The sequence below is a fragment of the Podarcis raffonei genome, chromosome 2 (genome assembly GCF_027172205.1).
Source record: "Podarcis raffonei isolate rPodRaf1 chromosome 2, rPodRaf1.pri, whole genome shotgun sequence".
In the NCBI taxonomy this organism is placed as follows: domain Eukaryota; kingdom Metazoa; phylum Chordata; class Lepidosauria; order Squamata; family Lacertidae; genus Podarcis; species Podarcis raffonei.
In genome coordinates, this window is record NC_070603.1 from 121,037,299 (window position 1) to 121,049,638 (window position 12,340).

Genomic DNA, 12,340 nt, shown 5'->3' on the forward strand with positions numbered 1-12,340 from the left:
CCTGGCCCACCAGCCCCTGAGGCAGCTGCCTCACCCTACTTAACGGCAGAACCGGCCACGGGTCTCGAGTGGACAATTTCTGTTCTGTATTATGCAATAACATGGAGATGGGGAGCTCTCTGGGGGCTGTGCTCTGAGATGTTATATTTTTTCCTGAAACAGGACTAGGCAGCCGCTTAAAATGTCAAGGTTTTTGTTTCATTTTCCAGAAAAAAACATTTGCTTTTGTGTGTTTCTTACGTGTGCAAACAGAGAAATGTGCTTTGTTGTAGATGTGTATAAATTAAAACACACTTTTTATGTGGGTTTTTCTCTTCCGCGGTTTTTCACTGTAAAGCATGGATCTCAGGACAATGAAGACAATTCCTGTGCCCCACAAATAACCCAGAGATGCATTTTAAACAAAAACACACATTCTACTCATGTAAAAACACCAGGCAGGCCCCACAAATAACCCAGAGATGCATTTTAAACAAAAACACACATTCTACTCATGTAAAAACACCAGGCAGACCCCACAAATAACCCAGAGATGCATTTTAAATAAAAGAACATATTCTACTCATGTAAAAATACCAGGCAGGCCCCACAAATAACCCAGAGATGCATTTTAAATAAAAGAACACATTCTACTCATGTAAAAACACGCTGATTCTCGGACCGTCCGCGGGCCGAACTTAGAAGGCGATTGGGCCTGATCCCCTGGGCCTTCGTTTGCCTACCCATGCACTAGGTGGTTGAAGATTGTTCCACCACAACAAGTACAGTGGTACCTCGGGTTACAGACACTTCAGGTTACAGATTCCACTAACCCAGAAATAGTACCTCGGGTTAAGAACTTTGCTTCAGGATGAGAACAGAAATCGTATGGCAGCAGCGGGAGGCCCCATTAGCTAAAGTACCTCAGGTTAAGAACAGTTTCAGGTTAAGAACAGACCTCCAGAATGGATTAAGTTCTTAACCCGAGGTACCACTGTAATGGGAAGGTTACCAACAGATGGGGACATTTTGAATCCCCTCACTGGGTGACCTCAGGGCAGTTGCTGCCTCTCTGCCTAACCTACCTCAGAGGACAGTGGGGTTAAGCATCACCTATTGCTACGGAAAGGCAAGAACTTGTGCACATGTAAAGCCTGGGGTCATCTAGTCCAACCCCCTGCAATGCAGAAATCTCCGCTAAAGCATTCAGGACAGATGGCCAGCCAACCTCTGCTTAGAAACCTCCAGGAAAGTGGAATCCACAACCTCCCAAGGGAGACTGTTCCACTGTCAGACAGCTCTTCCTGTCAGAAAGCCCTTCCTAATGTTGAGTCGGAATCTCCATTCTGGTAACGTGAAGCCCTTGGTTCGAATCCTACCTCCAGAGCAGGAGAAAACAAGCTTGTTCCCTCTTCCATGTTATTTGAAGATGGCTGTCTCCTCTTGGTTGCCTCTTTTCCAGTGGAGAGGGCCCGTTTACTTTTAGGACGGAGCAAAGGTGAACATCAGCAGGAATGGAAAACTACAGAGCATGGAAAAATCATTAGGGAAGCTGTGGCCCTCCAGATGTTGCTGCACTCCCAACCCCCAGCAGAAGCCAGCAGGGCCAATGGTCAGAGCTGGAGTCCAGCAGCGTCTGAAGGGTCACCGTGTGATGTGGTGTCTCTGTGCAGAAATGTTTCCTGCCGGTTCATTACCAGGCTCCAGACTTGCAGCATGACATCAGGGGAAAACCCCAAGGCTATAATTAACTTCCAGCTCAGCGAGTGTTTGGCTTGTCCTCCTCTCTAAGGACTGAGAATTTCCCGTCCTGCCTCAAGGGCTACACAGCAGGCAGGAATCCACCTGGTGCAGCTGTTCCCAGGACTGGAGAGTTGGCAGGAGGTTTTTTGTTTGTTTTTGCACTGCAGTCAAAGGCACAGGAGCCCTGCTTGAAGAAAAAAGTTGGCAACCCTTTCCTAGGAAAGCGGATCTTTGCAAACAGTGGGTGCTTTAAGGGTAGGACCGGGGAGGCCAGCTATCCAGGGCCTCATTCTGCAGAAATAGCAGGAGGGGCCGCTTTTGAACTCAGGGAAATAATGCAAAAGTCCAGAATCTAACATAATTGCAATTGCAGCAGAGCTGCGATTTTATGGGGCCTGGAAGGTGGACTTTGTGGGTTGATCAGGAAGGCAAGGGGGAAGGGCAAGAACACTGGCCATCTGCTGCTTCTCTTCTTCCTCTATCGCGTCGATCTAACAGGCAGGAAGCGGCCCGTGTGGTTTCCTCTCCTCCCGCCCATCCTAGTACAGCGCCTGGCACTCCGCCCAGCTGATAAACTTGGCCGTGTCCCGCCGAACCAATGGCTAAAGAAGGCATGGGATGGGTCATCAGTTGCTGGGTAGAGTCGGTCACGCAAGGTTGGAACAGTCGGGGATTTCCCCCTGCTGGCCGCCGCGGCGCGTTTAGCGAGCGCCACCTAGCGGTTGAAAGGAGCAGCGCAGCGCACCGGTTGCTCGCTTTTGAACCGATTTGTAGCTGCTATTGACAATGTTTCACGAATTCTGTGCTCGCTTTTCTTTTGTTTGCCGGCAAGCGAGACCTCCCATCTTTGCAGGCTGCAACCCTAAGCGTAATAAAGGCTAGGGAGTTTTTATTAGGATCAGATTGTAAAGAAGCCGCTCTTCATTTTATTGTGATTGGAACTGCATGCTGGAGATTAAAAAAAATAAAAATCAGAATGGAGTTGCGGCTGTTGAAGTCAAGTCTGTTCCCAACCCAGCGACGGGTGCTGTGCCCTATTCCAGAGCGGACCCTGTTGCAGGGCCTGCGAGACCCCGATTCAGCAAATGCATGCTCACGCGCAGGGCCGGATTAGGTTTGATGAGGCCCTAAGCTACTGAAGGTAATGGGACCCTTTATATGTCCAGCTGTCCTTTGTCAACAACAAATTGCCGCTGTTTTTTGTGTTGACTATATGCTATATGGTAATTTATGGACCTAATAGGTATCTAAAGCCATTTGCACATAACAAATAGGAGCCTACACAACACAAAACACTGTTGCTGTATGTAGGTTTTATTTTATTATTTTTTAATCTTATATTTTGCAAATACACATCCAGTTTTTTTCCTTTAAATTTTTGGGGGGCCCCCAAGAGAGTGGGGCCCTAAGCTATAGCTTGTTTAGCTTATACATAAATCTGGCCCTGCAAGTCTTGCGGAAGTGTGTTGGGAACGAAGGTAGCACCCAAGTCAGGTTGCCACAATTATTCGTTTGTTGTTGTTGTTTAGTCGTGTCCGACTCTTCATGACCCCATGGACCAGAGCATGCCAGGCACTCCTGTCTTCCACCAGTGGCGTAGCGTGGGGGGTGCAGGGGGTGCTGGCCGCACCGGGCGCAACATCTGGGGGGGCGCGCTCGCCACCTCCGGAGTCGCCGAAGAGCCTCGGGCGCAGGCTATAGCAGAGCCCCATGTCTCGGGAAGGAGGAAGCCCCGGCCATGGGCGCTGCCCCCAGGTGGTGCAGCAGGAGCCAGGCGGCGAAGGGGAGCCCGGGGAGCGGAGGCGTCGCGGGGACACGGCTCGGGAGCTGCCGCTGAGGAGCCAGAACATCGTCCCCGGGAGGAGAGGAGGAGCGGTGGCGGCGGCGGCTGCTACTGCAAAGCAGGGAGAGAAGGAGGCGGCGGCGGGGAGCTGGGCAGGGAAGTTGCTGCTGGGGGTGAAGAGGCGGCGGTGGCGGGAGGCGGACTTCTTTCCCTCTCTGGTGCTGCTGCTGTGAGGCGCTTGCCAGCCCACCGGCCCCTCCTGAGCAGGATATGGGTGGGCGGACGGGGTGGGTGGGGGAGAGGCGCCGGGCCCGCCTCGTGCCCTGACAGGAGCCGCCACTGCGCCCGCGGGCGCCCTTGACGCGGCGCCCCTCATGCCGCCTCGAGAGGCGTTGGGGGGCAGCTGGACTCCGCCGGGCCCCGCCCCTCACTCCGCGCTCGGCTTCAGGGCTGTCTTGCGAGGGGGCAGCGGGAAAAGGCTCTGAGGAGAACCTCGCTCGCTGTCCCGCGTCGCTTTTCCTCACGTCGTTTTCCCTTTCCCTTGAGGGGACGGGGAGGTGAAGGGAGCCCGCCTTCCTCCTCGCACGTGGCGAGTCGTCAGTGGAGGTAGAGAAACCACGCACATTAGATATTCATAATAATAATAATAATGGTTTGAAATTTAAGACTCCCCCCCCCCCAAGGAAAAGGCACTTTCTTGCCCTGCCCGTGGACCAGGAGGTCATGGCGGGCGAGGCCTTTAGCAGCGGGGCCCTTATTTGCGCTGCCAGCCTGACCTTCACCCTCTTACATATAGAGAGGAAAGGAGACACGGAGGTGCAAAGGCTTGCGGGGCAGAAGTAAGCCCCGCTGAGTTCATCAGGGGTGCCAACGTGAATACAGTATGATATTGGGGGGGGGGGAGGCAGGTAAGCCCCGCCCTGCATAGTTGATCACATTGGCAATGCCCATCAACTGGGGGACTGGCCCCCTCAAATGTTTTATTGGGGGGCCTGAAGCAGTGGCGTAGCGTGGGGGTGCAGGGGGGGCCGGGCGCAACATCTTGGGGGGGCGCTCGCACTCGAGTGCTAAAATCCACGGGTTAGGGGGGGCGCAAATTACTTGCCTTGCCCCGGGTGCTGACAACCCACGCTACGCCACTGTCTTCCACTGCCTCCCGCAGTTTGGTCAAACTCATGCTGGTAGCTTTGAGAACACTGTCCAACCATCCCGTCCTCTGTCGTCCCCTTCTCCTTGTGCCCTCCATCTTTCCCCACATCAGGGTCTTTTCCAGGGAGTCTTCTCTTCTCATGAGGTGGCCAAAGTCTTGGAGCCTAAGCTTCAGGATCTGTCCTTCTAGTGAGCACTCAGGGCTGATTTCCTTCAGAATGGATACATATGATCTTCTTGCAGTCCATGGGACTCTCAAGAGTTTCCTCCAGCACCATAATTATTCATTTAGTTGCAGCTTGTTTGCAGTCTCTTCTTAAGTTCTCCTTCCTTTTAAAGGTTTTAAAGCAGATGTTCGAATGGCTGTCTGTCATGGATGCTTCAGCTGAGATTCCTGCCTTGCAAGGGGGTTGGGCTAGATGACCCTTGGGGTCCCTTCCAAGTTCTGACACCAGTGGGAAGGCTGCAAGCAAGAGCAGCACTCTCCCCAGCTGCGAGCTCTCCAGCAACTGGCAGAGGCATTTACTGCTTCACATGGTGGGGGGACATAGCCATGAGCTCTGCGAGCGCAGCTTTCTCCCAATTGAAGTGCAGAGTGTTTGAGGACCGGGACATTCGCAGAGAAACCAAAATGCTTGTTTACAAAGCTATTGCACTACCAACCTTACTATATGCTTGTGAAACATGGAGCACTTATAAACACCATCTCCAACTCCTCAAAAGATTCAATCAACGATGTCTCCGAAAAATTTTACACATCACTTAGGAAGACAGGCGAACTAATATCAGTGTACTGGAAGAAGCAAAGATCCCCAGTGTTGAAGCAATGATTCTTCAACATCAACTTCATTGGACTGGTCATGTTGTGCGGATGCCTGATTGTCGTCTTACAAAGCAACTACAGTGGTACCTCGGGTTAAGAACTTAATTCATTCTGGAGGTCCGTTCTTAACCTGAAACTGTTCTTAACCTGAGGTACCACTTTAGCTAATGGGGCCTCCTGCTGCCGCCACGCCGCCGTAACACGATTTCTTTTCTCATCCTGAAGCAAAGTTCTTAACCCGAGGTAATATTTCTGGGTTAGCGTAGTCTGTAACCTGAAGCGTATGTAACCTGAAGCATCTATAACCCGAGGTACCACTGTAAAATAGCCTAAGAGAGAGAAAAGCAAGCAATTGAAACCAGAGCTGGGGCGCAATGAGCCTGGAGATATCCAAAGGGTCATGGCAAAAATTTACAGAACCCTGCAAGGAACTTGCCGTGGGGGGGTTATTCCCTTTGGATTCCCCCCCCAGCTTCCCCCCACTTCCTTCCCCAGATTCTCCCACCCCCAAAGGGAGGTGGAGTGGGTTCCGTTTGGATAGGGCACCCTCGGTGCGCGCCTCTCCCGAGGGTTCCTCACGCCTTCCTCCGTGCGCCCTGCTCCTTCTCCGACCTCTCCAAGCGCGCCTTTGCCCATCCCCGACGTGGCGCACGGAGGAAGGCGGGGAGGGAGGAGCAGAGCGGTGGCGGGGGAGACACGGAGAGGAAACACGGGTCGGGCGCTGCCGCTTTCGCTTTCACCGAGAAGAAAGAGGCGAAGCGGCGATGGCGCTCCTCGACGTTTGCAGGCTGGAGCGCGGCGCCTGGGACTGGAACCCGCTGGGAGGAGCCGCCACCCCGCGGCCGGGGGCACCCGGGCATTACGCCTTCGGGGCAGAGAAGCCCCAGATCGCCGTGCCCCCTGGGAGGCAGGTGAGATGGGGAAAGGGGCGAAGAAGAGGCGGGAGGGCCACTCAGGCTAGGCGCAGCAGTGCCTTTCCAACGCCAGCGAGCGATCTCTGCCCGCCGCCCTCTGCTGGGCGGTGACAGAAGCAGGGAAATATGTATCTGTATTCCGGAAGGCGCAGGTTGGGGGCCCGCTTTGACCTACATGTTAGGGTCTGGAAATTGTTGCTGTTGTTGTTTATACCTCACCCATCCGGCGGGGTTTCCCAGCCACTCTGGGCAGCTTCCAACAAAATATTAAAAATACAATAAAACATCAAACATTAAAAACTTCCCTAAAGGGGGCTCCCTCCCCTGCCCTCTGTCATTTGTTCTCCCAACCTACCAGAGGCTGCTGTGTTTTTGCATTTGTTCAGTACAGTGGTACCTCGGGTTACAGACGCTTCAGGTTACGGACTCCGCTAACCCAGAAATAGTACCTCGGGTTAAGAACTTTGCTTCAGGATGAGAACAGAAATCGCGTGGCGGTGGCATCGGGAGGCCCCATTAGCTAAAGTGGTACCTCAGGTTAAGAACAGTTTCAGGTTAAGAACAGACCTCCAGAACGAATTAAGTACTTAACCCGAGGTACCACTGTACTGTTGTAGCATCTGTCTCTGGACCCATGTGCGCCTCACTGAACTTTCTCCTTGCTTGATTTGTGTTAACTTCCAAGAAAGCGCTGGTGGGATTACAGCTCTTTAAAAGCAGCGACCCTAAAACAACTCCAAACTGATGGAATTTGAGAGCCCCAAATCCACCACTGCCAGCTCAATACCAGTTGGTTTTTTGTTTTTTGTTTGATTTTACAACTCCATTCACAATTATAATCACATACAGTAAAAATAGCACAAGTTTCTTCCGAATCTCAGGACTTCCCTCCTCCCCTCCGGGGGACTTTTTAAACTGCATATAATAAGTCCATTTAATTTACAACCCTCCATTACAGTGGTACCTCGGGTTAAGTACTTAATTCGTTCCGGAGGTCCGTTCTTAACCTGAAACTGTTCTTAACCTGAAGCACCACTTTAGCTAATGGGGCCTCCCGCTGCCGCCATGCCGCTGGAGCACGATTTCTGTTCTCATCCTGAAGCAAAGTTCTTAACCCGAGGTAATACTTCTGGGTTAGCGGAGTCTGTAACCTGAAGCGTATGTAACCTGAAGTGTATGTAACCCGAGGTACTACTGTATATCTAAAGCCTATGCATCATTGCAAGAGTTAGTTAAAACCTGCCAAAGAGTTCAAGTGTTGACATTGGTCTTTCAAATATACTGTAAATTTGTCCCCTTCTTTATAGAAGCTCAGCTTGATACCAGTTTGGGTGGGGGGGCGCATTTTGTGGCTGTCCTCCTAGGAGGAAAGGAAGCACCCAAACATTGGGATAATTTATTGTTGCTGTGTATTACAGAAGTCTCAAAAGTGGCTTCGGATGGCAGATAAAAGAGATTTCTAAGCATTAAGCATTTCCGTGCCTTGCTTTCTCTCTCTCCCCCGCCAGCCTTCTGAGTTCCTGCAGACCCACTGCGAGGGCAGCGGCAGCAACGGGCAGCGGATTGAGCTGGAGCATGGCACCACCACCATGGCCTTCACTTTCCAGCATGGCGTCATCGTCGCCACCGATTCCCGGGCATCGTCCGGCAGCTACATCAGTGAGTAACCACAGAGACTTAGAGAGTTGAAACTGGAGGAGGCCTGGCTGACCTAGGCCTAGACTGTGGGGGCAGAGGCTCCCCACCGCTGGCTTGAACCCCCCCACAAACAACTCTCTTCCCCACAGGTGCAAAGGTGGCCAACAAAGTCATTGAGATCAACCCCTACTTGTTGGGCACCATGTCTGGGAGTGCTGCAGATTGCCAGTACTGGGAGCGACTCCTGGCCAAACACTGCAGGTAGGTACCTAGAATAAGAGATTTGTAGAGGTGGAAGGGACCCTGGGGAGCAATCTAGTCCAACCCCCTGCGACGCGGGAATCTCAGCTAAACTCAGTAAACCTCCGTCTTCTGCAGGTATTTTCCCCATCTCACAAATATGCAGGGCAGGGCAATGAAAAAACGAAAGAATTATTGAGTGTGTGCTCATGTAAAGGCAGCCGGGCTGACCCATTAGAAAACTCCACTATCCATTCAAAGGTAATGCCTTTTATTAGGCCAACCAAAATGGCACAAAACAGTTTTGCAGGTCTGAGAGTTCTGCAGAATTCTTCATCTAGCCAGATGAAGTGTTCTGGAGACCCCGAAAGCTGGTATGCTTTTATTGTGAATATTTTGGTGGGCCCGATAAAGGTATTGCTCTGATATGTATCGACTGTTGCTTTTGCTTCCTAAAAGTCACATGTAGTGTAGCGAACTTGAGCAGTGAGGCAGGATCCTTCCGGTCTTCCCCTTTGGGAAGCACAAGCTAGGATCTGGAATAACGTGTCATGATGTTCTTCTTCTGACACCACCACCCCTCTTCTAGAAATGGTAGCTCAGCAGGTCACAGCAAAAGATTACTGTGCCAGACCTCCTCTCGGCGGCTCCCACCATGTATATTATAACTTGAGCCCAGCCTGGATCTGGCTGAATAGACGGAAGATTCCAGAAGGATAGTGAAGCCCCGACATGGGAGCTCGGCCACCACAGTTTTACTTGGGAAGCCTCAAGATGGGTCATTGGCCCGCCTGAAAACGGCAGGGGTGATGGAGTTATGAAAAAGAAGAGGAGAGAGCGACTCTCCCTTTCGTTTTCCTCCTACCTCTCTTTACCTCTCCCCTTCCTTCCTTCCTTCCTTCCTCAAAATGTTGGTGCTGACCTTTAAAACAGCCTCGGTCCAGTATACCTGAAGGAGCATCTCCACCCCCATTGTTCTGCCTGGACACTGAGGTCCAGCTCTGAGGGCCTTCTGGCAGTTCCCTCACTGCGAGAAGTGAGGTTACAGGGAACCAGGCACAGGGCCTTCTCGGTAGTGGCGCCTGCCCTGTGGAACACCCTCCCATCACATGTCAAGGAGATGAACAACTTTTTGACTTTTAGAAGACACCTGAAGGCAGCCCTGCTTAGGGAAGTTTTTAATGTTGGATATTCTGTTGGGAGCCACCCAGAGTGGCTGGGGAAACCCAGCTAGATGGGCGGAGTACTAATATATTATTATTATTTCTTCCGGCAGGTTGTACTACTTACGCAACAAGGAGCGAATCAGCGTCTCGGCTGCTTCCAAACTGCTGGCCAACATGCTTGTTGAGTACAGGGGGATGGGGCTGTCTGTGGGGAGCATGCTGTGCGGCTGGGACAAGAAGGTACCAGCAATGTGACCGCGAGGAGGGGGCAATTGGGGGGAGGCGGAGTTGGGGGGAGTCAAAGGAGGGGCTGCTGGGTATTCTGATGAGAGAGGAAGTCTGGTTGGAAGAGCGATTCTAGGATTCCTCCTCATTCATTGCCAGCCAGGTCCTGCCTAAATACACACTGCACATTTAAAGCCAGCCCACCCCAACCCCCAGAATCCTAGGAATTGTAGTTTGTAAAGGTTCTGGCAACCGTAGTTTATTTATTTGTTGGTTTAATTTGCATTCCGCCCTTCATCTGAACTTCTTCTTCTTCTTTGGCGATCCCTCGTAGCCGAGTAAGATTGTCTTCCATAAACACGGCTTTAACAATCAGTCTGTAAGTGACTGTGGAGGCCAATTCTGGATCCACACATCCTTCCACAGTGGGGACATAGGATTCTGGACGGGAGTTGATCACAGTGAGGGTTTGCCAAACGTGCCTTCCTCAGCACGTTTCTCCCTTGTGTCCTGAGTTCAAGCGTCGTCAAAGTCCATGACACCTTTGGTAAAGGCTGTTCTCCAACTGGAGCGCTCGCAGGCCAGTGTTTCCCAGTTGTCGGTGTTTATACTACATTTTTAAAGATTTGCCTTGAGAGAGTCTTTACACCTCTTTTGTTGACCACCAGCATTACGCTTTCCTTTTTTATGTTCGGAATATAGTACAGTGGTACCTCGGGTTACATACGCTTCAGGTTACAGACTCCGCTAACCCAGAAATAGTACCTCGGGTTAAGAACTTTGCTTCAGGATGAGAACAGAAATCGTGCGGCGGCAGCAGGAGGCCCCATTAGCTAAAGTGGTGCTTCAGGTTAAGAACAGTTTCAGGTTAAGAACAGACCTCCAGAACGAATTAAGTTCTTAACCCGAGGTACCACTGTAGTTACTTTGGAAGATGATAATCAGGCATCCGCACAACATGACCAGTCCAACGAAGTTGGATGATGTTGAAGAGAATTGCTTCAACACTGGGGATCTTTGTTTCTTCCAGTACACTGGCCTTAGTTCGCCCGTCTTCCCAAGTGATGTGTAAAACGTATTTCACCCTTCATCTAAACATCACAGGGCAGTTCACAACATAAAAATACCAAATGAGAACACAAAGCACATAATAAAAGCAAGAACAAATCCGCCATCCCACAAACATATTTAAAAGGCCATAGAATCAGCCAAAGACCTGGTTATAGAGGAACGTTTTCACCTGGTGCCTGAAGAAATGAAGGTGCCAGGCGAGCCTCCCTGGGGAGAGCATTCCACAAGCAGGGAGCCACTGCAGAGAAGGCCCTGTTCTCGTGTTGCCACCCTCTGGACCTCTCGTCAAGGAGGCCCACAAAGGTCTCTGATTATCTGTTCTGTGGGGCTCAGTAAACTAATGTTCCCAGGATTCTTTGGGGGAGGAGGTTTTGCTTTAAATGTATGGTGTATACGAGGCTGATAAATATTTATCATACCGCCGGGAACTCACCCAGGGCACATTTTCAAGAGAGGTTTAGTGGAGAGGGTTTAGTGTGGGTCTTGGGGGGGCACATGGGAAGTGCTGCCAGAATGAGGGCCTGAGGGAGAGAAACAACTTTGTGACTTTTGAGGAGTGGGGTGGGAATGAGTGGGTGGGGAGTGGCTGCAAGATCAGCCAGGCAGGGGACTTGGGTGGAAGCGGCCGCGATCAGAAGCAAAAGAGGCCAGTTCTTCCTCTTTTTTCTAGGGACCTGGACTTTACTACATAGACGATAACGGGGTACGCCTGGGTGGCCCCCTCTTTTCCACGGGAAGTGGGAACTGCTATGCCTATGGGATCCTGGACAGCGGCCATCGCCCCGATCTCAGTGTGGAGGAGGCCTACGAACTCGGCAGGAAGGCCATCTCGTACGCAACCCACCGCGATGCCTACTCAGGCGGTGTGGTGAACAGTAAGTGCCCCCCACCCTCATTCTGCAGTCCCAGCCCCACGTCCCCTTTGTTTGGTGAGAGCCTGCTTTCATTTTGCACAACCTCACTGATGTGGTGGTACCTCTCTGTCGCCCCGTGCAGTGTATCACATGAAGGAAGACGGCTGGATCCGGGTCGGGCGCACAGATGTCAGCGATCTGCTCCACCAGTACGCCGAAGCCAAGAAGTGAGCGGCCGGGAACCACGAGGAACGTCGGCTGTGCTTCAACACTCAGGGGCGAAGGGCAGAAAGGGACAGAGCTACATTTATGACGGGGCAGCAATAAAGTATTTTCACTGATAAAGTCTTTGATTCGGTGCTGGTGTTTTAAAGAAGATTTTAACTGGTCTGAAGTAGCATACAGGATACAGGTAGTGGGAGGTTCTGGACTGAACATTTGGGAATTATTGTGTTCAAGATAAGCTTATCCACAACAGCTTCATTGGATGAATTTAGATGAGTAGGACAGGATTTTTAAAATTTATTCTTCCTCTTTTTCTCACATGTGTGAGAATGCAAGTACAGTGGTACCTCTGGTTACGTACTTAATTCGTTCTGGAGGTCCGTTCTTAACCTGAAACTGTTCTTAACCTGAAGCACCACTTTAGCTAATGGGGCCTCCTGCTGCCACCGCGCTGCCAGAGCACGATTTCTGTTCTTAGCCTGAAGCAAAGTTCTTAACCCGAGGTACTATTTCTGGGTTAGCGGAGTCTG

The 12,340-nt window shown here is 51.4% G+C and overlaps 1 protein-coding gene across 1 annotated transcript; it reads left to right on the forward strand.

Moving 5' to 3' along the window:
* Window positions 1-6,172: 6,172 nt before the first annotated feature.
* On the forward strand, window positions 6,173-11,930 carry PSMB8 (proteasome 20S subunit beta 8). The gene is made up of 6 exons (XM_053379985.1): window positions 6,173-6,388; window positions 7,900-8,050; window positions 8,179-8,290; window positions 9,546-9,675; window positions 11,402-11,606; window positions 11,728-11,930. The coding sequence occupies exons 1-6, from the start codon at window positions 6,242-6,244 to the stop codon at window positions 11,814-11,816; spliced, it is 834 nt and encodes a 277-aa protein (XP_053235960.1). The 5' UTR covers window positions 6,173-6,241; the 3' UTR covers window positions 11,817-11,930.
* The last annotated feature ends 410 nt before the right edge of the window (window positions 11,931-12,340 follow it).